Source organism: Oncorhynchus nerka, linkage group LG13 (genome assembly GCF_034236695.1).
Source record: "Oncorhynchus nerka isolate Pitt River linkage group LG13, Oner_Uvic_2.0, whole genome shotgun sequence".
In the NCBI taxonomy this organism is placed as follows: domain Eukaryota; kingdom Metazoa; phylum Chordata; class Actinopteri; order Salmoniformes; family Salmonidae; genus Oncorhynchus; species Oncorhynchus nerka.
In genome coordinates this window covers 70,621,123-70,646,569 of record NC_088408.1, presented here as the reverse complement: position 1 = coordinate 70,646,569, position 25,447 = coordinate 70,621,123, and the positions used below count along the sequence as shown (strand labels likewise).

Genomic DNA, 25,447 nt, shown 5'->3' with positions numbered 1-25,447 from the left:
TTTAATTAATATAAAAATGTAATTACCTCCAGCATTTATTTAGTTACAGTGTAACGCGCTTTACTCGTTCAATAGCTTTTTCTCTCACGATAATTTTTTTCAAGCTGACGTCAGTCAAAGAAGAGGGGTGGTTAGGGTGTAGCATGGGGTAACACTTTGGCATGTGGTGGCGGGTGAGTATTTCGCTTCTTATGCTGAAGTAGGGGAACACAATTTGAAGAACATTGGTGATCTACATTTTACTCAGGTAAGAGGCGGTAACTCGAAACTTGTAAAACGATTTCTTTAAAGGCATGGGGAAAGTTCTGTCCTCGCTAGAAATAAGCTACAGTATGTAATTGTAACGCACTAGTAGTGACACTATTATTGGATACAAAGTAGCCTACCCATCGTGGTCTAAGTGCAATACACTGTTTTAACCTGTTCATCATTTCCATTCGATACATGCATTGAAATGTTTTGACAATTTTGAATTGTCCTGCTGCATTTTATGTCAATGGAGATAGAGAGACAGAGGTGTCGGTTCTGAAGATGATGCATGTTGATTTATATATTTGGCATGGATAGGACAGAAATACGATTTTCGACCTCACCAAAATGGTTTTAGTTGTAACATTGTGCCCTTTTGTTTTGCTAGCTACAGCATTGGGCAAAACTCCAATATCCACACAGTAACTAAAAAACACAATATTCTAAACTTTACAATGCATGGTCAAAAACAGTCAGTTTCAAGGAAGGATATACATGTACTTCAGCACGTCTCTGTACTTTTAATTGTAGTTTATGGTGTGAAAAAAACTGCACAATTATGTGGTCGTTCTTTTCCCCAAAACAAAGGCTGAACCAAACCCATGTATAGCTTGAGTTATTTGGAATTCCTAATTTTGCAGTTCATGCTGTACAGTCACTATAAATCATGTCTGGCTAAATGCCCCTATGTGTTTGCTTTGCCGTAATCTTGAAGTCTATGTCTGTCTATGGAAACCACGGGCAACGTGTTGAAAGTTGTCCCGTGTTGTTGGAATGCACAGCCTGGGCAGGGCTGAGTTGGCACACTGGTAGTGATGGTTCGTTCGCGAACGAACTGCTGTTTTCGAACGGATCTTTTTGGTGAACGTCGGGAACGAAATTGTATCTGTGACAGAGCCGTTCATTTAACTCCCTGATTTGCAAACTGCTACTGATGCTTTTTTGTGCTCCAGACAGCTATTTTTTTTTTTAGATAAGTTACAAAAAACATTATCTGAAGATGGCAATTCCTCACTGGTGGTGAGGAGAGTAGTGCTGAGCGATTAATGCTTTTTGAGGTCGCTTCGGGTTCAGTTATTAAAAAATAATAAAGATTTTCGGTTTCGATTTTTTTTTAAACATTAAATGCACTATGCATTATGTGGGATGAATGCAATAGCAACACAGAATAAAACAATTAATACAATTCCTATGATGGTAATGACTGTCCATGACTGCTTCCCTTATTAATCATCAGTTATTCACATTACTATGCAACAGGGTTGGTTATGGATCCATTTGCCAATGCATAAATGTGCATTCGATGTTTATGTATTCATATTGCTTGGTTGAATTTACATATAGATGAGATGTTATGCCATTGGTCATGTTTGCAGTCTGATATTGACATACACGACTCTATTCTATTTTCATATTTACAATGTGTACGAGTTCACTATACATGGCCTGATATATGCAGTGCAATCTGAATGTATTTGAAGCCCTTCCCATTTTCCACATTTTTTTTTACATTACAGCCTTATTCTAAAATGCATAAAAATAAAAAATCCTCATCAATCTACACACAAGACCCCATAATGACAAAGCGAAACAGGTTTTTAGAAATGTTTGCAAAAAATAAATACAAATACAAATAACTTATTTACATAATTATTGAGACCCTTTGCTATGAGACTCGAAATAGAGCTCAGGTACATCCTGTTTCCATTGATCATCCTTGAAATGTTTCTACAACTTGATTGGAGTCCACCTGTGGTAAATTCAATTGATTGGACAAGATTTGGAAAAGCACCCACTTGTCCCACAGTTGACAGTGCATGTCAGAGCAAAAACCAAGCCATGAGGTTGAAGGAATTGTCCCTAGAGCTCTGAGACAGGATTGTGTCGAGGCACAGATCTGGGGAAGGGCACCAAAAAACTTTTGCAGCACTGAAAGTCCCCAAGAACACAGTGGCCACCATCATTCTTAAATGGAAGAAGTTTGGAACCACCAAGACTCTTCCTAGAGCTAGCTTCCCAGCCAAACAGATAAATCGGAGGAGAAGGGCCTTGGTCAGGGAGGTGACCAAGAACCCGATGGTCACTCTGACAGAGTTCCATAGTTCCTTGGTGGAGATGGGAGAACCTTCCAGAAGGACAACCATCTCTGCAGCACTCCACCAATCGGGCCTTTATGGTAGAGTGGCCAGACAGAAGCCACTCCTCAGTAAAAGGCACATGACAGCCCGCTTGGAGTTTGCCAAAAGGCCCTTAAAGGACTCTGAGATAATGAGAAACAAGATTCTCTGGTCTGATGAAATCAAGATTGAACTCTTTGGCCTGAATGCCAAGCGTCACGTCTGGAAGAAACCTGCCACCATCCCTACGGTGAAGCATGGTGGTGGTAACATCATGCTGTGGGGATGTTTTTCCGCGGCAGGGACTGGGAGACTAGTTAGTGTCGAGGGAAAGATGAACAGAGCAATGTACAGAGAGTTCCTTGATGAAAACATGTTCCAGAGCGCTCAGGACCTCAGACTGGGGCCAAGGTTCACCTTCCAACAGGAAAATGACCCTAAGCACACAGCCAAGACAACGCAGGAGTGGCTTCACAATAAGTCTCTGAATGTCCTTGAGTGACCCAGCCAGAGCCCGAACTTGAACCCAGTCGAACATCTCTGGAGAGTCCTGGAAATAGCTGTGCTGCGATGCTCCCCATCCAAGCTGACAGAGCTTGAGAGGATCTGCAGAGAAGAATGGGAGAAACTCCCCAAATACAGGGGTGCCAAGCTTGTAGCGTCATACCCAAGCAGACTTGAGGCTGTAGTCTCTGCCAAAGGTGCTTCAACAAAGTACTGAGTAAAGGATCTGAATGCTTATCTAAATGTGATATTTCAGTTTTCCATTTTAGAATAAGGCTGTAAAGTAACAAAATGTGAACAAAATGGTCTGAATACTTTCTGAATGCACTTTATATATAATATATACAATAACAGTGAAGAGTTTGGACACACCTACTCATTCCAGGGTTTTTCATTATTTTGACTATTTTCTACATTGTAGAATAATAGTGAAAACATCAAAACTATGAAATAACACATATGGAATCATTCAGTAACCAAAAAAGTGTTAAACAAATCAAATTATATTATATATTTGAGATTCTTCAAACGAGCCACCCTTTGCCTTGATGAAAGCTTTGCACACTCTTGGCATTCTCTCAACCAGCTTCATGAGGCAGTCACCTGGAATGCATTTCAATTAACATATATGCCTTGTTAAAAGTTAATTTGTGGAATTTGTGGAATTTCTTTCCTTCTTAATATATTTGAGCCAATCAGTGTTGTGACAAGGTAACCCTAATCCCTAGAATATAGCCCTATTTGGTAAAAGACCAAGTCCATAGTATGGCAAGAACATCTCCAAATAAGCAAAGAGAAACGACAGTCTATTGTTACTTTAAGACATGAAGGTCAGTCAATGCGGAAAATTGTAAGAACTTTGAAAGTTTCTTTAAGTGCAGTTGCTAAAACCATCCAGGGCTATGATGAAACTGGCTCTCATGAGGACCACCACAGGAAAGGAAGATCCATAGTTACCTCTGCTGCAGAGGATACGTTTAATTAGAGTTAACTACACCTCAGATTGCAGCCCAAATAAATGCTTCACAGAGTTCAAGTAACAGACACATCTCAACATCAACTGTTCAGAGACTGCGTGAACCAGGCCTTCATGGTCGAATTGCTGCAAAGAAACCATTACTAAAGGACATCAATAAGAAGAGGAGACTTGTTTGGGCCAGGAAACACGAGCAATGGACATTAGACCGGTGGAAATCTGTCCTTTAGTCTGATGAGTCCAAGTTTGAGATTTTTGCTTCCATCCACCGTGTCTTTGTGAGACGCAGAGTAGGTGAACGGATAATCTCTGCATGTGTGGTTCCCACCGGGAAGCATGCTTGGCTGGTGACACCATCTGTGATTTATTTAGAATTCAAGGCACACTTAACCAGCATGGCTACCACTGCATTCTGCAGCCATACGCCATCCTATCTGGTTCGCTCTTAGTGGGACTATCATTTTTTTTTTAAAGGGACAATGACCCAACACACCTCCAGGCTGTGTAAGTGCTATTTGACCAAGAAGGAGAGTGATGGAGTGCTGCATCAGATGACCTGGCCTCCACAATCACCCGACCTCAACCCAGTTGAGATGGTTTGGGATGAGTTGGACTGCAGAGTGAAGGAAAAGTAGCCAACAAGTGCTCAGCATATGTGGGAACTCCTTGAAGACTGTTGGAAAAGCATTCCAGGTGAAGCTAACCACCCTTTAACCTAACTCCTAACCTTAACCCTAATCCCTAGTTTAGCTAACATTAGTGAGCTAGCTAACGTTAGCCACCTAGCTGGAATTCATAAGATATCATACGTATTGCAAATTCGTACCATATGGTACATTTAGAAAATTCATACCATATTGTACTTTTTGAAAATTTGTAACATATTGTACGTTTTGAAAATTAGTCCCATACAGTATGAATTGTAATTCGTTACACATCATTCAAAATGGGTGATGGACATCCACAAATTAATTCAAACCATACGAAAAATAACATATCATACTAAATATAGTGTTTTAGTTTTACGTAATAGAATAATCCAAAATGCTCTGAGACCAGGTTGCTCTAGAGGAGAAATCCTCATTCTGGTTCACGCAAACTTTTTCAATGTGTTAAAAATACTTCACTTTTTTTGGAAGTGGTTTAATTTCATTTTTAAAATGTATTTGAACTCATATTTCACGGTCTGGCATAATAGTAGTCAACTTTTTAGCCTTTACATTAGATATGTTCTATTTTTCATGGTTTTTCATACCATTTATAATTAAGCACTAAACCAAGAGCCGTTTGCGAGGCAAATGAACGGCTCTTTTAGGTGAATGGAGCCAAAATTACTGGCTCACCGATAAGACTCGGAATGCCCATCACACACTGTCCTGTCTCTCTCTCTGGTACAGACAGGAGAGGCAAGCTGTAGGATCTTAATTTCAGTTTGCTACAGCTGGAAAATAATCCTGCACTAATGCAGGACACATGAATTATTATGTTGATTATAATTCATTATTATAACATTTTTGTTGAGGTTGCTACATTTTTCACAAGGGATAATATAGTCAGAAATGTCTAATTACAAACTTCAGAAGCCTTTTTAAACCTCTGATATACAAACATTTTTACATTTCCTGCATTGCAGGAAAGTTCTCCTGTAACAGGGTGATCAAATTAAGATCCTGCATCTGTAAGGTAACACTGTGGACAGCTTAAGTCTAGTTTCCATTCATGCAGAGTGGGCTGTGCTGCTTTAGTACACAAACACACAGTCAGAGTGCTTGTTTGTTTCAGAGAACAGGTTACTTTGGAGTAAGACTCTTGGACACTTGTCAGATGAAAACACAGGTGATTTGAAATGGTCACTGACTTGTCATGTTATGTTTGTTTTATTTACTGACCAGAGGAAAAACATTAAGTCAACAGGAGTCAAATCTAATTAAAGATTAGAGCTTGGACGATAAACCGAAAATTTGCCTGTCAATCATGTCAGACTGCCACAGCCCTCACAGCTGAACCTGTGTGTCTTGTGTGCTTCTGAGTGTCTGTTTGCAAGTGTTTATTGTTAATATCATTCCAAATACTGCAGTAATGTTTTGATATAGTCAACAAGTTACTTGGCTATATAAAATATCCTTATTGGAGAAAGCAAAAAGATATTAATCACTGAAAAGCTCCATTGCTGAAAGCTCCTCCACCACACACTTGTCTGGTTGAAAGCCTCCTCTCCCACCCTGCCTCCCGACACAAGCCTCTCCCAACTGCCTGGACCCCACCTTTCAGTCTGCTCCCGACTACCCAGGCCTGCTCCCCCTGTCTGGTACAGGTACCCCTGCCACTTGCCCCCTTCTCCCCCGATCTTCGCTCACCACTCCAGCACCCACTTACATGCACACACTGCAGTCTCTGATTTGAAGTGTATTCTTAGCCTGTGAACTTGTGTGGACTTTTACTCTGGAACTTGTATGCGTTTAGATTTTTATTACTTGGGCTTTATTGTTATTTTATTGTAGCTTATTTCTTGTAGCTTCGGCCTATTTGTGATTAGTGTGCAACCTCCTAGTCCTATAGACCGGAGTCTTAGAAAACTTTAGGTTATTTCTCACGTTGATCGATAGGCTACAAACAAACATGTTGCTGTTTCTGTTGTCTACCTTGACTCTTACACTGAGGATGATGCATTTAGGGCCCGATACTAGGCCTGTGGCGGTCACAAAATGTTGTCAGCCGGTTATTTTATATTATTTTGTAGAATGAAGAATACAATTGAACAAAGCTGAATAAAATAAAATTGATATTTTCTCCAAACGATGAGGGAGTGCACACATCCGGGTATTCTGTGTTGAGCGGTGAACAAAGAATTAGGTGTCTCCTATATGCTTAATTTAGAGTTATTACTGTAACTTTAGTTGTTCTAGAAACGTTGGGCTGTATGTTTAGATTTTTAATACATTGCAAGGCTGCATGATGCGACTCTAAATGATGATTTGAAAAAAGTTGCTTGAAAGGCATGAGCTCTGCTTGTTTTTTTTTGCGCAGACTGTACACACTCCAATAGTCTCTCATTCACAATTTGACAAGCACTTGATAATGCCTATAATTTCACAGCGGCATCCCATTTGTGTGGCCATAATGCACCCTAAAAAATGCACCCTGCTTCGAAGCACCACATGATCTGGTCTTCCTCACAGGCTACAAATGAAGACAGACACATGCAGGATGAAACTGCGCTTGTCCTTATCCAATTCCAAGGTGCATATTGAAGATATTGAAATAGCATTTACTTAGTAGGCCTAACGAATAGCAAAAGCACTAGCCTATGTCAATCTACTATCCCCCATAGTACAAAAGTTGACCTATTCTGTGTTAGAAATAAATATTGCAAACATAGTCTGGGACAGTTGTGGGATGCGATTGTTCTCAAATTAATACGACCACTAGCATCAATTTTTTTTTAACGTAATGAGTCTGAAGCAACAGATGAGAACGTTTAGCTTAAAATGTTGATAAAATATTAGGCTAAATCTTCACATGTAGGCGCAGCAATGCGCACATGGCAGTAGGCTATAAGTGTGACTGTTCCACTAGCGGGAAAACACAATTATCAAAAGTGACCACAAATGCGATTATGCATGTAATGCTTTTATTATAAAGGTGCATTTTTATTGTGAAAATGATCTTCCACAAACTTGAAACTCACCTGCTTCTTAGGTATGCCAGTTAGGCTCTACACCCCTTGTAAAGCAGATCAATGTCCTTCATTTTAAGAAGTTATTTGGACACTGTAGTTGTCATACAAACCTTATCAAAACATATAGGCCTATGGACTGGGCTACATGTGTTGTGCGGATATTGTAAAAAAAACAAGGCATTGTTTCTTGCCTTAAGAGGGCATCATTCGGAAGTTTACATACACCTTAGCCAAATACATTTAAACTCAGTTTTTCACAAATCCTTGTAAAAATCCACTGTTTTAGGTCAGTTAGGATCACCACTTTATTTTAAGAATGTGAAATGTCAGAATAAAAGTAGAGAGAATTATTTATTTCAGCTTTTATTTCTTTTGCCACAACTTTGGAAGTATGCTTTGGGGTCATTGTCCATTTGGAAGACCCATTTGCGACCAAGCTTTAACTTCCTGACTGATGTCTTGAGATGTTGCTTTGATATATCCACATCATTTCCCTTCCTCTTTATGCCATCTATTTTGTGAAGTGCACCAGTCCCTCCTGCAGCAAAGCACCCCCACAACATGATGCTGCCACCCTCGTGCTTCACGGTTGGGATGGTGTTCTTCGGCTCGCAAGCCTCCCCCTTTTTCCTCCAAACATAACAATGGCCATTATGGGCAAACAGTTCTATTTTTGTTTCATCAGACCAGAGGACATTTCTCCAAAAACTACGATCTTTGTCCTCATGTGCAGTTGCAAACCGTAGTCTGTCTTTTTCATGCCGGTTTTGGAGCAGTGGCTTCTTCCTTGCTGAGCGGCCTTTCAGGTTACGAGTTAGGACTCGTTTTACTGTGGATATAGATACTTTTGTACCTGTTTCCTCCAACATCTTCACAAGGTCCCGTTCTCTAGGAGACAGAATGCGTCTCCTTTCTGAATGCTATGACGGCTGCGTGGTCCCATGGTGTTTATACTTGCATACTATTGTTTGTACAGATGAAAGTGGTACCTTCAGACATTTGGAAATTGCTCCCAAGGATGAGCCAGACTTGTGGAGGTCTACAAAAAAATGTCTGAGGTCTTGGCTGATTTCTTTTGATTTTCCCATGATGTCAAGCAAAGAGGCACTGAGTTTGAAGGTAGGCCTTGAAATACATCCTTTTAAAGCCATGACATAATTTTCTGGAATTTTCCAAGCTGTTTGAAGGCACAGTCAACTAGGTGTATGTAAACTTATGACCCACTGGAATTGTGATAGAGTGAATTATAAGTTAAATAATCTGTCTGTAAACAATTGTTTGAAAAATGACTTGTGTCATGCACAAAGTAGATGTCCTAACCGACTTGCCAAAACTATAGTTTGTTAACAAGAAATTTGTGGAGTGGTTGAAAAATGAGTTTTAATGACTCCAACCTAAGTGTATGTAAACTTCCAACTTCAACTGTATATAATTCCCAAGTGAAAAGCTTGTTGTCACCCATTAGACTATTCTTGATTTAATCTTGTCTTTACATATACTAAATAATATATGTGTGAAATTAGTTTTGATTTAGAATGGACCATTATCATGCACCTGTCTCGAAAACAGAGGCATGGAAAAAGACATGTCATCTCTGCACTTAAATAGCGAATGGGGGACACTTTTCCTGTGGTTCATTTTCATGTCAGCCAGGTAGGCTATACTCTTGCTGTAAAGATAAGCAATGTGCTTAATATTAGGAAAGTTGATAAGTAAATATAGTAGGCCTAGCCTACAGAAAGCTGATGGCCTTTTTAATAGAGGCCATCACTCTGTTTTCTCGCACAATTTCATAGCCTATAGAAATGTAGCGCAACATGAGCTCATGGGCTCTCATGAAGTGTTTGATTATATTTTCTATTACATTTGCATTGATGTCAGAGTGATTAGAGGGACAATAGAGTGCTGAGTACCAGGCAGTTAGCAAGTTTGGTAGGCCACTAATGACCATCAGCAGCATCAGAGCTTGGAGAAGTCTAATTACCGTAACTAAATGGTCATGTGGAATTTGACTGCCTTCATGACTCAGCCGGTGTGGCGGTAATACGGTCACCGCAACAGCTCTACCCGATACCCCTTAAATGCAGAGAACTTTGAGTGTTTATTCCATGTTGCGTTCTGGGAGAAATCATGCACTTGCCCCACTATCACTGACAAAGACTTTGGCATTGATGGCTACAATATTTTTGGGTCAGATTGCAAATGTAAGGGTGGTGGTGTTGCTGTATACATAAAATACATGTTTTCGGCGACCATTCTGACTTACCAAACCCAAGCAATTTGATCATCTGTCTTTAAAAATAAATCTCTGCACATCCTTGATTCTTTTGGGCTCCTGTTGTTATAAACTCCCATCTGCTATTGCTGGCTCTCTGGATTGTATTTTTGCATTACAAGCCAGAATTATGAACAAATTTAATTTCAAATTACTTTACCTGTTGTCTGCCGATTTCGTCACGATGTCGGAGGTAATCTGATACAAAATATCCACAGGGAAGTGTTATCAACCCGACCTTCAGTACACTGGTCTGCATATCATTTGTATTTCCAGTTTTTATTTTCAATACTGATGCAATTCGCATGACAAACACTTGCACAATGTGGCCGAGCCTAAGCGAACAGCAAACACTTCCAGCTGATTGTAAGGAAACTGCTTCAGACGACTACATTCGGTTACAGTTTATATATTGCGCATCACGTGCAATGCGTCAACAGATAAAAAATACTTACTGGTGCTGCAAAATGTCGGGTAAACAACACTTTCTTGTGGACACATTATCACCTGCCAAAAGTACCAACGTGTACAACCGGTAAAATAAGTGTAAATATAATTTTATTCAACATTCTGCCTTGTAGAGACTATTGCATATTTTTTTACAGCGACTTCTTTCTGACTGATATCCATGGTATTTGGTATTTTATTAAGATCTCCATTAGCTGTTGCAAAAGCAGTGGGTCCACACAAAACATGAAATATAATACAGAATGACATAATACAGAACATCATTAGACAAGAACAGCTCAAGGACAGAACAACATACATTTTTAAAAAGGCACACGTAGCCTACATATCAATGCATACACACAAACTATCTAGGTCAAATAGGTGAGAGGCGTTGTACCACGAGGTGTTGCTTTATCTGTTTTTTAAAACCAGGTTTCCTGTTTATTTGAGCAATATGAGATGGAAGGAAGTTCCATGCAATAAGGTCTCTATATAATACTGTACGTTTTCTTAAATTTGTTCTGGATTTGGGGAAAAGACCCCTGGTGGCATGTTTGGTGGGCTAAGTGTGCGTGTCAGAGCTGTGGTGTAACCATGATAATAGTCTGATGTTTAGGTAAGGGTGTCCTGAACCTACACTGGTTGACATCCAACTCTGATCAACTCAAGTATCTGTGTAACAATGTAACAAGGTTGAATGTAAAGTGTCCTCTAAAATCCTCTTTGATTCCACATCGTTTTAATGCTTCTGGTGTTTTTACAAATTTTACAAGTGATCACCGGGCTGTTGCCTTTGTAAAGGGATGGTAAAATTCCTAAACTACCTCCACTACCTATCATCATGAAAATGAACTGGAAGAAGTTTAATACTCAGGGATTTTAACATAGCCTGGAATAGAGTTGAATTCAGCCTTTTCTTACTTCCATAAAGCATTACTTCCATAAAGCATTCCAGGATATATACAACAAGCATGCCCTTTTCCAACAATACAGAATTAATGGCAGAGATAACCCTTGGTTCTCAGATGAACTATCTGAAATCATAAGGAAACGGAATGCTATTTGGGCTAAAGCAAGATGGTCTGATTCAGCTGATGATTGGATGGGTTTTAAACGCTTTCGGAATTAGGGTGTGGCTATGACAAAAACTGAAAGCAGACCTCTACCTCAAATCTACTGCTGATAATATGAATAATCCTTCCAAATTTTGGCAAGTAGTGAAAGGTTTAGAATGCAACAAAAAAATGTACAGCTCCCTTAACAACTGCTGGTTGACCTCTATTCTGAACTCTTTTAAATCGAAATGTTCTTGATGCAGGTAGATTATTTGATAGGGTTAAAGGTCAACATGAGTCCCCTGTGTAATTACCTAACACTCCCGAGCACTCCTTCTCGCCCTTCTCTTGTCTGAGGTGCGTCGAGCCCTGAAAGCAATTGATGTAAAAAAAAAAAACCTGGCCCTGATGATCTACAACAATAAACTGCAGACATCATTGCGCCCCCTTTTGGATTTTATGTCCATATTGCCCAGCTCTATTATATATGTTTAACCTTATTTCAGATAGGTCCTTCTTTTAATCAATAAACTATGGAAGTCTAATGATGGTGGTAGGAGTGCTGCAAAGGCCTCCTGTGTTCTTTGAGTATGTGTTGACTAGAAGGGCGTCTCTGCTCTGCTCTGTCTGCTCCTGGACAGTTCATCATCCCAGCAGCCCTAAATCGTGACGCATAGCTTGCCTCCTTTCTTCCTCTCCATCGCCTTCCCCTTCCCAAAACCTTCATTATGACTGTGTTTTTCACGCTTCATTTGGGAATCACAGCCAGAAAACACCAGTGCATTTCACTCTCTCTCTCTCTCTCTCTCCTTACTCTCTCATTCACTAATCTCACGTTAGTATTGTGGTGGCTTTTGATCACTGGAAATCTGGAAAACACTGCTTAATCTCTCTGCTTGATGAGGAAGTCCCTTACCAACCACATTCCCCCGTGCACCTCTCTCCTGTGGAACGGAGCCCCAGGTGTGTAGTTAAACAGGCCCCTATGTTATTTTAGTGCAAAGACAATGAGGATAGCGATAGTGGATGCAATACTTTCCACAGACAAGTATTGCATCATCAAATATTCTTATTTACAAATGGTATGGTTTCTGTTTTTGTCTTACTGTTGCTCAATTTGGTCTATATCTGCCAGCCAGCAAGAGTGAATATGCACAGACATGCAAACTGCCCTTGGGTGTCTTAAGTATTTGTTACTTCATTTTGAAACTAAGCTGGTGCTTTACGGCAGCTTTTAATGCGTACCTTACTGAGCAGTATAGGTGATTCATTCCAGATTGTAGTGTTATATCTATACGTTACAACACAGCAGATACACATGTTAGAGGCCTAAAATGGGTGTATTTAATCCCTCTTAGATATATAATATGCTTAGTAACTGTTTGACATGTCTCCATTATTCCCTTTCTCTCATTTCTGTTCTCATTTCTGTTTGGGAGTAAGTGCCAGGGAAGCACAATAGTCTCTGTCTGGCTCTGACAATAGCCATTATGAATGGGACTGCAGGAGGAAAGGAGAGAATATTAAAGTCTAGATAAAGAGAGAAAGACAGGAACATAGGGGAGTATACTCCTCTCAACAAACCATTTTTCTTCATGTGTCATATGAAAGCTAATTTATTTTCTCTTTGTATACGTCAAAAGAGACATGGGGACCTTCCAAACTCCATCTGCAACTTTTCAGCAGGTGTTGGCTTCTATTGTAGTGCAACACTTGGGCCAATTGTTGTCCTATTTTTTATTTTATCAGCTAACAGCATTCAAATGATTTATTATTGTGGATGCTGGGCACAGTATGAATTATGCGACAATACCGACAGAGCAATCTAAGCCTTTTATCTGAGCATTTGATATGTTCTGGCTAGATATTGTGCATTTGGAGAGGTCCTAGAACTTTCTAATGACTTTATGAAAAAGTAATGAGAAAAAGAATGATGGTCATTTTATTCTCCAGGGGCGTGTACTGGGACATGGTCGGCTTGGTTTAAAGACTGAAGGAGAGGGGGTGACATCACTCTTTATCCCCTTTACTTTTGGAAGAAGGGGGAGGAAGTAGGTGAGAGGTTGAGGGGTATGGAGGAGGGGGTTTTATTTGGTGAAGTGAATTCCATGTGCAGATGGAGAGGAAGTGGAACGGTGGGCAAACTCATATATTGGAGTGACATAAGAGATTTTAGAAGACAGGAGGGTGTGAAAAAAAACATTTGTTTGGGTTAACGTATTGTGCCCAGGTTTTTTTTCTCTCACACTGGTTTGGTTGTGAGCAATTACAGACTGACAGGGAAACATGAGGGTGGACCTACGGGCCACCACACTGTCCCACCCCCTCACCCCATCTTGCCACCAAACTCTGTTACTGTATGCAACTATTCTCTCGCTCACTCACTCTCTCTCTTTTCTCCTCTCTCTAGCTCCATTTCTGTCAGTGGACACAGCATGACTGAGAGTAACCTCAATAGTGCCTCTTTCTGTTTAGCCAATCATGATTACTTCCGAGTCCCTCTCCCCTATACACCCCAGCCATCCATTCTCTCCTCAGTACCCCTGTCTGTCTGCTGAGCCAGAGGGCCAGTGTGCTTTAGCTGGGCTTTTTAAAATGATCAAAACGGGATGTTGCAGTATTTAGTTTTAGTGGTCAAGTTTGTTTGTTGTAATTTTGTTGTATTCATTTTGTACTGTATAGGATTTCAGTCACTTGAATTCTTATTTGTACCATAAAGATTGACCCCTCTCAGCCCCTCTTGTCCCGGAAACTGACATGTTGAATGCTATTGTATAGGGGAGTTTAGCTACTCTTTCCTGCTTACAGCAGATGCTTTATGTTCTGTTTCTAAAGTACAATAGCACCTATGTGGACGTATTTTCACAAGTTTGTTGAGAATTCCTGGATGTAATTACTTCAACTTCACGGATCCCCCGGTACTACTGCTCATTCCGTTCACCAGCTCCGGAGGTCTACGTCACCGGCCTTCTAGGCGTCACTGAACTGGATTCATTAACACCAACCCCGGACTGTCTTGTCTCATTACGCACATCTGGTTCCCATTCTCCCTGATTAGTATGTTATATATGTGCCCTCTGTTACAATGTCCGTTGATCCTGTGCTGTTGTATCGGCTTCCATGCGAAGTGTTCCCTCGCTGTGCACTTGGTTTACGGGTCTCGTCACGTGTATTATTTGGAGGTTTACACATCGTTCTTTTGTTTGGGTGGAGAAAATTAAACACCCTATTACGTATTCCTGCTCCAGTCATTAGACAACGTGACACCCTTTCAGTGTTACACTCATTACATTTCTCTCATTCATTCAGGCAAACACACGTTTCTTTCTCTCTTTTTCTCTCACAGCTATGCATTTTCAGGAGTGGTTACAGTCCCTTCACTCCAGTGGGGGGGTTTGGGGACCTGTGAGGGAGGACTTCTGGAGCCTTCTCCCTTCGTCATCCTCTTTTTCCCTCTCCTCTCTCTCTCGGTCCCCCTCCTCTCTGCTGGGTATAGGGGCTCTGGCCTCCCTCACTGCATACTGGCTGGTGACCCGCCGTCGGCCCATGCAGCCCCCCTGTGATCTCAATGCCCAGTCTATCGCTGTACAGGTGAGCGCATTATGTTCTAGAAGCTTTTAAGTAGAAGCTGAGTGAAAGAATAGTAGGAGTTATATTTATCCAGAACAGTCAAGTGCTCGTTTGTGTGATGGATAGTAGTTGTATTCATCGTAGTGTTTTGGATTTCAGTTATAATAACTAATTAACATAGATTACATCCCAAGTCCTGTTTATACCTGGTTCTAACATGCCCTTTGTCCACATTCTGATTGGCAACATTTTTTAAACGGGTGTAGATGATTAAAAGACTCATTGATCGGATTGTGATCAAATCTTCCTGACCACCCTCGGAGGTAGTCCTACATCATTGTCTGGATACCTTGCAAGTGTAGACGGATCTGGACAGTGAAATCATTTAAATCATCTTTATCCCGCCCTCTAGTCATTGACAAGTGATGCCATTGACTTATGGCATCAATATGTGTTAAAATAATTCAATAAATAATATTTAGAAAGCATATTGTCAATTAATTTGCATACAGGGAGTGAGCAGGATATGCGGTCACAATGCGGACAGTGGTTGGATAAGAGACACATTTTACTGCCATGTGTAGGTGCAACGGCTACAATGTGGGCACAATCAGAATATAAATAAGATCAGGACAAAGGACACATGTTAGCCCTCGGTAAAAACAAGGTTAAAGAGCTGAATAGGGAGAGTTTTTAATACAGTCTGTGTTGCAGGGAGAGCCCAATTGGAGGCGTTCAGCTTTGCTCAAGGACGATGCCCTGTTGGAGTTCTACTATGATGACACCAGGACAGCCTATGACATGTTCCAGAGAGGACTGAGGGTGGCAGGTGAGCTAGCTGGACACAGTGGACTAACAGGCTAGTTATAGGAGCAGACATGGGCTATTTACCAGACATGCCAGAGTGTACCTGATGAGATTGTGTTGATGCACAGGGAACGGCCCATGCCTTGGCTTCAGGAAACCTGGGGAACCGTACCAGTGGATCTCCTACACTGAGGTCTGTGGATCTTTGGTCATTATTACTATTTACAATGAGAATACACGTATACAAGCATACAAATATGCTCAAGCTCTATTCAAGGATTGTATTATTGTTTGTCTGATTGTTCTCTGTTTTAGGTGGCTGAACAGGCACAGGTGCTGGGCTCTGGGCTTTTGAGCAAAGGCTGCCAACCAAACCCTCAGCAGTTTGTTGGAATATTTGCCCAGAACAGACCAGAGGTACAGAAGGCTACACATTCCTTCCCTATTATTTTTATGTAGTGAAATGCCATTATGTTTAACCCTAAGGCTTCCCTCTGTTAGAGCACTGTCCTTGTAGAGACTCCAGCAATGTAGTGACCAAGCATCAGTTAGGAAGGAGTCTGGGATCTGTCGTTCTAATAGCGTTGCTCTGTCTCCCTCTGTTGGTGGCAGTGGGTCATTTCAGAGCTGGCCTGCTACACTTTCTCTATGGCCGTGGTGCCCCTGTATGACACACTTGGAGAGGAGGCCATGGTGCATATCCTCAACCTGGGTAAGGCTGGGATACTCTGCTACAAAATTAAATGTGTATCTATAAATCAGTACACTCCCATACCACTGGCCTACAACTATTCATGTTGATTGTCGCTGTTTCACCTCCTAGCGGAGATCTCACTGGTGATCTGTGACAAGGAGGAGAAGGCAGAGTCCCTTCTGGGGAATAAGGAGAAAGGTGCAACACCCACTCTCTCCTGTCTGGTGCTCTTTAATGACTGCAGTGATGCCATAGTGGAGAGGGGCAAGAACTGTGGAGTGGAGATCCTAGAACTCACACAGCTCATGGTGAGAAGAGGGTAGCTGCAGACAATGTAAATATGATGAATTGCTAGAATAGATGCTGGCTTTAGTTGAGAGAGAAGTCCCATGCCATGGGGTTAGATTAGAAGACATCTTGATTACCACATACTATCACAGTGTGACATGACCCTGCATATTGCAGGTACTTGGACGACAGAACCTCAAAGATCCTATGGTGAGTTTTCCTCAATGTTGATAAGGTCTCATTGATGTTTTTTGTTGTTTCACTGCTGTTCTTGATCCTGTTGTCATTCATCTGTCTTTTTGTTGCAGCCACCAAAACCCCAGGACCTGGCAGTCGTGTGCTTCACCAGTGGAACCACAGGTACCATTTGTTTTTATAGATCTCTGTGTGAGTCCTCATGTAGCCTACCCCCACTACCCTGCATGTTAATCATATACTAAAGCATTTACCCACGCTACTAGAGATGTGCCCATGGGGGCCCACTGACAACCTCTCATTATGTTATGAGATGAATTCTTGTGCTGCACAGAGCCGTGCAGTAATGCCCTCCTCCAAACTAAACTGTGTTCTGTTTATTTGGCCAGGAAAGCCGAAGGGAGCCATGATCACCCACGGCAACATCGCCTCCAACTCCTCCTCTGTTATTAAGATCCTGGAGGTCTGTTCTGGCTCCCTCTGTCTGAAGTTCAGAAGGAGTTTCATGGCTCGCCCCATTTATCTCACTACATCTCTCGTTCCATCTCTCAATCTGTTCCTGTGATAAATGGGATGTTTAATAGAGATAATTGACCCATTATTGTCCTACTAAAAGATACACTGCACATCTAATTGCCGTTGTAAAATCTAGATCGCATATTAATTTGGTATGCCACCTCTATTATCACTGTGTAACCGTTTTACGTATCAATTCTTTCCATTTCACAGGGGTCATTTTTTATTCGGCAAGAAGACGTGTCAATCTCTTACTTGCCTCTTGCTCACATGTTTGAGAGGATGATTCAGGTAGTTCACCCTCTTCTGATTACAAAAGTAAATATATGTGTCTGTCTTGGGGACTCAGGGCATGTCAGACAGTTCTTTAAATGCTCCTACGTCTGTCTCAGGTGTCCATGTTCTGTCATGGGGCCAGGGTAGGATTCTACCAAGGGGATATCTCCCTACTCATGGACGATATTAAGACTCTGAAACCCACTTTCTTTCCAGTGGTGCCTCGCCTACTCAACCGCATCTACGACAAGGTCAGTCCAAATCCTATGGTACCAAACATACTTAAAAAAAAAAAATATGCCTTTTATTTTCTATGCTCTTGTGTGTGAATGCGTGTCTGTGTAGATCTTAGGCTCTGTGACGTCCCGATTGCGCCGGGCAGTGCTGCACTATGCAGTGAGGAGGAAGCAGGCTGAGCTCAGCAGTGGGGTTGTACGTAACAACAGTCTGTGGGACAGGCTGGTATTTAACAGGATTCAGGTCAGTCACTGAACACATAGAACGTGGCCCAACGTCTACCCTTTTAGAAAACTCTATTTGTTAGACGTAATGGGATTCTATTTGTTTTCCATGGGTTTCAGGCTAATTTAGGAGGTAATCTGAGGTTCATCCTGACTGCCTCGGCCCCCATCTCCCCCACCGTGCTCTCCTTCCTCAGGGCCACCCTCGGCTGTCTGGTGAGAATTGAGAATGCCTGCCTGGAGCTCAGACTAAGTGTGTTTATTTCTGATGGGAGTGTGGGTATGTGAGGTTTGATGTGGAATATTCCCGCTGCTTTGTGCAGATCTTTGAGGGTTACGGGCAGACTGAATGCACAGCAGGCTGCACCTTCTCCATGCCAGGAGACTGGAGTGCAGGTAAGTGGACTCTCTGACAATGGGGAAACTATCCACGTATATCTGGAGACGACTAGTCCGTGATACCCATGTCTGCGTGTTGGTTATACTCTGAAACTCTGTCTCAGGCCATGTTGGCGCTCCCCTGCCCTGTGCAATGGTGAAGTTGGTTGACATCCCTGATATGAACTATTATGCCAAGAACGGAGAAGGAGAGGTGAGGTGTCTAAAAAGCATAATGGTATTACGGTGCTGTTCTTCAACATAGTGAGTCAGGGATAATTACCCAGAAAAAATGTATCCCCATGGCTGTTGTGTATCGAATGTTATATTAAAACCCATTTGGTCACAATAGTGAGATTTGTTGAGGGGTAATTTACAGGCTCTAGTGAAGTTAGTTGTATTTATCAACAAAGTCATTATGCATTATAAAGGTGTCTAGTATGATTCAGAAGTTTTGGCTGATTTCTCAATGGTCACAAGACCACACATCTACAAGGCATACTTTTACAGACGAATTTGACACCAGAATTCTGTATTCAACAGTTTGAAAAAATATTGTCTTTGTAAATGTAATGTTTAAAGGGTTGAGTTTACATTTATGCCTTCATTTTCAATAGTGAATCCATGATGCTCATGGCATATGAAAATATCTTAGCGGTCACATTTGTGACCAATGGGAAAATACAGTGGCGCTAACTTTGTATACAGTGCATTCGGAAATGCAATTTTCCACATTTGTTACGTTATAGTCTTCTAAAAAAAAAATTATAGAATTTTTTAATAACCCTTTTTTGCTTTGTCATTATGGGGTTTCTACATTGTAGAATAATAGTGAAGACATGGAATCGTGTAGTAACCAACAATGTTGGTATATTTTAGATTCTTCAAAGTAGCCACCCTTTGCCTTGATGACAGCTTTGCACACTCTTGGCATTCTGTCAACCAGCTTCACCTGGAATGCTTTTCCAACAGTTAAGGAGTTTCCACATATGCTGAGCACTTGTTGGCTGCTTTCCTTCACTCTGCGGTCCAACTCATCCCAAACCATTTCAATTGGGTTAAGGTTTGGTAATTGTGGAGGACAGGTCATCTGATGCAGCACTCATCACACTCCTCTGTCAAATAGCCCTTACACAGCCTGTCCTGTTGAAAAACAAAATGATAGTCCCACTAAGCGCAAACCAGATGGAATGGTGTATCACAGCAGAATGCTGTGGCAGCCATGCTGGTTAAGTGTGCCTTCAATTATAAATAAATCACTGTCACCAGCAAAGCACCATCACACCACCTCCACCATGATGGGAACCACATGCGTAGATCATCCGTTCACCTATTCTGCGTCTCACAAAGACACGTCGGTTGGAACCAAAAATCTCAAGTTTGGACTCATCAGACCAAAGGACAGATTTCGTGTTTCTTGGCCCAAGAAAGTCTTCTTATTGGTGTCCTTTAGTAGTGGTTCAGCAATTTGACGATGAAAGCCTGACTCAGTCTCCTCTGAACAGTTGATGTTGTGATGAACTTTGTAGCATTTATTTGGGCTGCAATCTGAGGTGCTGTTAACTAATAAATGTATCCCCTGTAGCAGAGGTAACTTTGGTTCTTACTTTCCTGTGGTAGTCCTCATGAAGCTGGTTGAGAGAATGCCAAGTGTGCAAAGCTGTCATCAAGGCAAAGGGTGGCTACTTTGAAGAATCTAGTGTACATTTTTTTTAAGTAACACTTGAATGAGTAGGTGTCAACTTTTGACGGATACTGTATGTACATACAGTTGAAGTGGGAAGTTTACATGCACTTAGGCTGTAGTCATTAACTCGTCTTTCAACCACTCCACAAATTTCTTGTTAACAAACTATAGTTTTGGCCAGTTGGTTAGGACGTCATGCACAAAGTAGACGTCAAGTAATTTTTCCAACAATTGTTTAGACAGATTATTTCAGTCACAATTCCAGTGGGTCAGAAGTTTACATGCTAAGTTGACTGTGCCTTTTAAACAGCTTGGAAAATTGCAGAAAATGTCATGGTTTTAGAAGCTTCTGACAGGCTAATTGACATCATTTGAGTCAATTGGAGGTGTACCTGTGGATGTATTTCAAGGCCTACCTTCAAACTCTGCCTCTTTGCTTGGCATCATGGGAAAATCAAAAGAAATCAGCCAAGACCTCATACATTTTTTTGTAGACCTCCACAAGTCTGGCTCATCCTTGGAAGCAATTTCAAAATGCCTGAAGGTATCACTTTATCTGTACAAACAATAGTACACAAGTATAAACGCCATTGGACCACGCAGCCGTCACACCGCTCAGGAAGCGTTCTGTTTCCTAGAGATGACCGTACTTTGGTTCGAAAAGTGCAAATCAATCCCAGAACAGCAGCAAAAGGACCTTGTGAAGATGCTGGAGGAAAGGTACAAAAGCATCTACATCCACAGTAAAACGAGTCCTATATTGACATAACCTGAAAGGCCGCTCAGCAAGGAAGAAGCCACTGCTCCAAAACCGCCATTAAACTACGCTTTGCAACTGCACATGGGGACAAAGATCGTACTTTTTGGAGAAATGTCCTCTGGTCTGATGAAACAAAAATAAAACTGTTTGGCCATAATGACCATCGTTATGTTTGGATGAAAAAGGGGGAGGCTTGCAAGCTGAAGAACACCATCCCAACCGTGAAGTACGGGGGTGGCAGTATGTTGTGGGGGTGCTTTGCTGCAGGAGGGACTGGTGCATTTCACAAAATAGATGGCATGTTATAGGGAAATGATGTTGATACATTGAAGCAACATCTCAAGACATCAGTCAGGAAGTTAGTTTGGTTGCAAATGGGTCTTCCAAATGGATAATGACTCAAAGCATACTTCCAAAGCTGTTGCAAAATGGCTTAAGTACAACAAAGTGAAGGTATTGGATTCGCCATCACAAAGCCCTGATCTCAAGCCTATGGAAAATGTGAGCAGAACTGAAAAGGCGTGCGAGCAAGGAGGCCTACAAACCTGACTCGGTTACACCAGCTCTGTTAGGAGGAACGGGCCCAAATTCACCCAACTTATTGTGGAAGGCTACCTGAAACGTTTGACCCAAGTTAAACAAATGAAAGGCAATGCTACCAAATACTAATTGAGTGTATGTGAACTTCTGACCCACTGGGAATATGATGAAAGAAATAAAAGCTCAAATAAATAATTCTCTATTCTGACATTTCAAATTCTTAAAATAAAGTGATCCAAACTGACCTAAGACTGAGTTATGAGGATTAACTGTCAGGAATTGTGAAACTGAGTTTAAATGTATTTGGCTAAGGTGTAAGTAAACTTAAATATGGATTAATGTCAGTGTTACTAATAGCATAAGATTTGCGTTGTGACATTTGGGAACAAATTGGTTAACGCTGTTCCAAACTTTATGCTTTGTTAGATCTGTATCCGTGGCCACAGTGTGTTCCGGGGTTACCTGAAGGATGAGGAGAAAACAGCAGAGGCCCTGGATAGCGATGGCTGGCTGCACAGTGGAGATGTGGGCCAGTGGTTACTGGTGAGCTGGGTTACAATATAGGACAAAATATGATCACTAGATACTCCAGTCAAGTCATATACATTTGTATGTGAATGTGTGTTCATATGTTTTCCTGTTAGAATGGGACACTTCGCATCATAGACAGGAAGAAGCATATCTTCAAGCTGTCCCAGGGAGAGTACATCGCCCCTGAAAGGATTGAGAACGTCTACATGCGTTGTGTCCCTGTGCTACAGGTCTTTGTGCATGGTGACAGCTTAAAGGTATGAGATACCGGTACTCTTATATTCACTATCAAAGGATAGTCCTTTTTTTTGGGACATACCATCATTCTCACACTTGTTTTTTTTTCCAGTCTCACCTGATTGGTATTGTTGTGCCAGACCCAGAAGTGTTTATTGATTGGGTTAAGGAGAGGGGAATCATTGGATCCTACAAGGAGCTCTGCCAGCATCCAGTATGTGACGTCACCGTAGCTCACACAATAGGCCATCTGCAACTTTCCAATGTGTGCCGTTGTTGGCTTGTATCAACTCAACAGGTACTGATTGAAATCTTGTATCACTACAGGATGTGAAGAAAGCAGTGTTAGAAGACATGACAGCCATGGGGAAGGAAGCTGGGCTGAAGTCTTTTGAGCAGGTGAGGAATCAAACTATTTGTCACGTGCCGAATACAACATGTATATGGTTAATTACAAGCCCTTAACCAAAAGTAGAGTTTATAAAATATTTACCAAATAAGCTAAAGTAACACTATAAAATAACGAGGCTATATACAGGGGTTACTCAATGTGCGGGGGTACTGGTTAGTCAAGTAATTTGTACATGTAGGTAGGGGTGAAGTGACTATGCATAGGCAATAAACAGCGAGTAGCCGCAGTGTAAAAAAAAAAAAAAAAAATGGGGGGGGGGGGTGTTAAAATAATCCAGTGGCTGTTTGGTTAATTGTCCAGCAGTCTTATGGCTTGGGGGTAGAAGCTGAATACATTCATACATCGACTTTGTACTTGTAACAAATGGTGCCATGGTTTAACAGAACTGAATACAACACTGATAGTGTTGCCATCTCTTTCCTCACTGTCAGCTGAAGGACCTGCACCTGCATCCAGAGATGTTCACTGTGAGCAACGGCCTTCTCACCCCCACCCTGAAGAGCAGACGAGTAGACATCCGCAGGGTCTTCCAGGAACAGATCACAAACATGTACAGCACAACAGTCATCTAGTAGACCTCAATCCAATGTAATACACTCATTCCACTGACATTTACATGAACTGTATGTTTCCTGTCACTAGACAAAGATATGCAGTTTACGGGATCTCACGGTCTATAGTACTAAACTGAGCATGTAGCCAAGACAACAGACATTCCTACAGTACTTAGCTCAAATACTATCAAACACGTTTGGTACGGTTTCAGGGAATTTCAGTTTGACTCAACGCTGCGTCTTGTACATCAGTATGTTAAATATATTTTCATTGTTTACATATCATCGACAGAGGAACAACATTGAATGGGACCAAACAAATGCGCCAATGTTGTCCACGCAAAAAACCTAGCCATAGAAATGGCTACAGCTCCACTTTAGAGAGCAGCGGGCAAGTAGACGACCTGGGCCTGGTAATGGCCTGATTCTGATTAATAAATATAGACTCTAAACCTCGAAGGCTGCTTCTGAAGTGTACATTACTTACTCTGATTCTAGATATGACTGTTTAGTGTTCTCAGTGAATGAGTTACAGTAGCTCATTCATCCAAGGTACCGTTGAGTCAGAATGCTGATGAAATAGTGGCCAGTGAGCCCAACAATGTAGAAATATTCTTGTACGTTTTCCTGAAAATAAATTATTATATTTCAGTTTTATTTAGTTGAACAATGAAGGAAACCCATGTATTGCATGATTGTGCAAAAAAAGTTTAAACAGATGGTAACAAAAATAATAAAACCCACACTTAATAGATTACATGTCAAGTATCTCACTCAATGTTGAGCCAGGCCTGTCAGAAGTTTAAAACAAATCTACGCTAATTTAGTCAAATGCATTTTGTGCATAGCTGTCCACTAACAAAAGGCAAGAGGTTTCCCTCAACATGACAAAGAACGTAGATATGGTCAAATGAAAGTGCCACTAGAGGGAGCAACAGCATTTGTTTTGGAAAGCAAGTCCTCTAAACCTATGCGACGGGTAAAAAGGACCATCTCAGTCAATGTCAGATTCCTTAACCTTTCAGAAGCAGGGGACAATTAGGCAACAGCCAAAGAAATGTTGCCACTCCTTTATACAGGCACCATCCCAGATCTGAAGAATAATGACATTGACATGATAGGAAGCTGGAGTGGCTAGTGTTATACTACAGGTAACTTTCAATATCCTTTTTACCTCTAAGTTCCCGGTCCACAATGCACATGCTAGATCAGTGTGGGGAAATAGTGAATAACACAAATGGAGCGATTCGACCCACCACCCTGAGTCACATTTCATCCTCAAGTTCGCATACAGTACTATCCAATTTGTTTCAATAAATTAATTTCCTGGTATACATAGACTTGATGAAATGCATATTTTGGTACATACCTTGATTTGGAAATGACTAGAAAACGGATTCAAAGTTGAGTATGGAGCGACCCACAGGGATCTTATAAATCTATAGTACTATTTGTAATTTTATGGTGTGAACCACAAGTTCTTAGAACGGTTTCATTACATGATTTAAAAAATATATACATATTGGCTGATGGCTTGGTAAATGTGGCAGTTGCTCTGTTTCTTTCGATGTCAGGAGAGAGGAGATTAGTGCAAGAAAGCTATTAATGATTAGGCTATGACCAAAGCGGTCCATTTTCACAGTGAGAAGGATCCTGAAAAAGAGAAATCCATTCACTGAGGTGTGAAAGGAGGCAAGGCCAGAGGTTTAGAGGGAGCCCTTCTTGTTCTCTCAGTCATCAGCGACAATGGACAGAGCACGCAGCTCATTCAACTTGGCCTCGTTCTCCCTCTCCCTCTGCTCATCAGTCAGCCCTGCCTGGTCGATCTGATCCGTCAACTCACTGAAGATATTGTGCATCTCTGTGAAGTACACCACCTGAAAGAGATAAGGAAAGAATGGAATGGTTAGGGAAAGGGTCTTACGTTTACAGTTTTACTTACAACATGCAGAGGCTGGTCCTACAGCCCTTCACCTCCACTAATGAAAAGCCATTCAAAGTAAAGGAGTGAGCCCGGAGAACTAAAACAAACCCCAGACCTTCAGTGGGTAGTGACCCTGCCTTTTCTCTTCCAATCGCAACATGAGATAGAGAGTGTTCACTGAAAGCTTTCCTGACACATCCCACCCCTGCTTCTTCCCCCAGTTCATGAGTCAGAATCCCAGGAGAGATACTTTGATGATTAATAGACTTTAATCACATTACAAGACTCCAGAAGAGTGGGCCGAGAATGAAA

The 25,447-nt window shown here is 41.4% G+C and overlaps 2 protein-coding genes across 3 annotated transcripts in view; one reads left to right on the top strand and one right to left on the bottom strand.

Annotated features, from left to right (window-relative positions):
* The first annotated feature begins 144 nt into the window (after positions 1 to 144).
* On the top strand, positions 145 to 24,183 carry LOC115140020 (long-chain-fatty-acid--CoA ligase 1-like). 2 transcript variants are annotated; one of them, XM_029678011.2, is made up of 21 exons: positions 145 to 247; positions 14,652 to 14,896; positions 15,590 to 15,704; positions 15,811 to 15,875; positions 15,998 to 16,099; positions 16,295 to 16,394; positions 16,506 to 16,684; positions 16,842 to 16,874; positions 16,973 to 17,024; positions 17,249 to 17,322; positions 17,589 to 17,666; positions 17,768 to 17,902; positions 17,997 to 18,131; positions 18,233 to 18,328; positions 18,436 to 18,508; positions 18,616 to 18,704; positions 21,904 to 22,020; positions 22,122 to 22,265; positions 22,358 to 22,459; positions 22,573 to 22,644; positions 23,089 to 24,183. In XM_029678011.2, the coding sequence occupies exons 2-21, from the start codon at positions 14,654 to 14,656 to the stop codon at positions 23,227 to 23,229; spliced, it is 2,145 nt and encodes a 714-aa protein (XP_029533871.1). In that variant the 5' UTR covers positions 145 to 247; positions 14,652 to 14,653; the 3' UTR covers positions 23,230 to 24,183. The 2 variants fall into 2 exon arrangements, with proteins under 2 accessions (XP_029533871.1, XP_029533870.2); XM_029678010.2 differs by lacking the exon at positions 145 to 247 and adding an exon at positions 14,376 to 14,487.
* bin3 (bridging integrator 3) overlaps positions 23,846 to 25,447 on the bottom strand; it is a 40,502-nt gene continuing 38,900 nt past the window's right edge. The window contains exon 9 of the mRNA XM_029678012.2: positions 23,846 to 25,088. Coding sequence (XP_029533872.1) covers positions 24,942 to 25,088 — 147 coding nt within the window. The 3' untranslated portion in view covers positions 23,846 to 24,941. The remainder of the gene's footprint in view (positions 25,089 to 25,447) is intronic.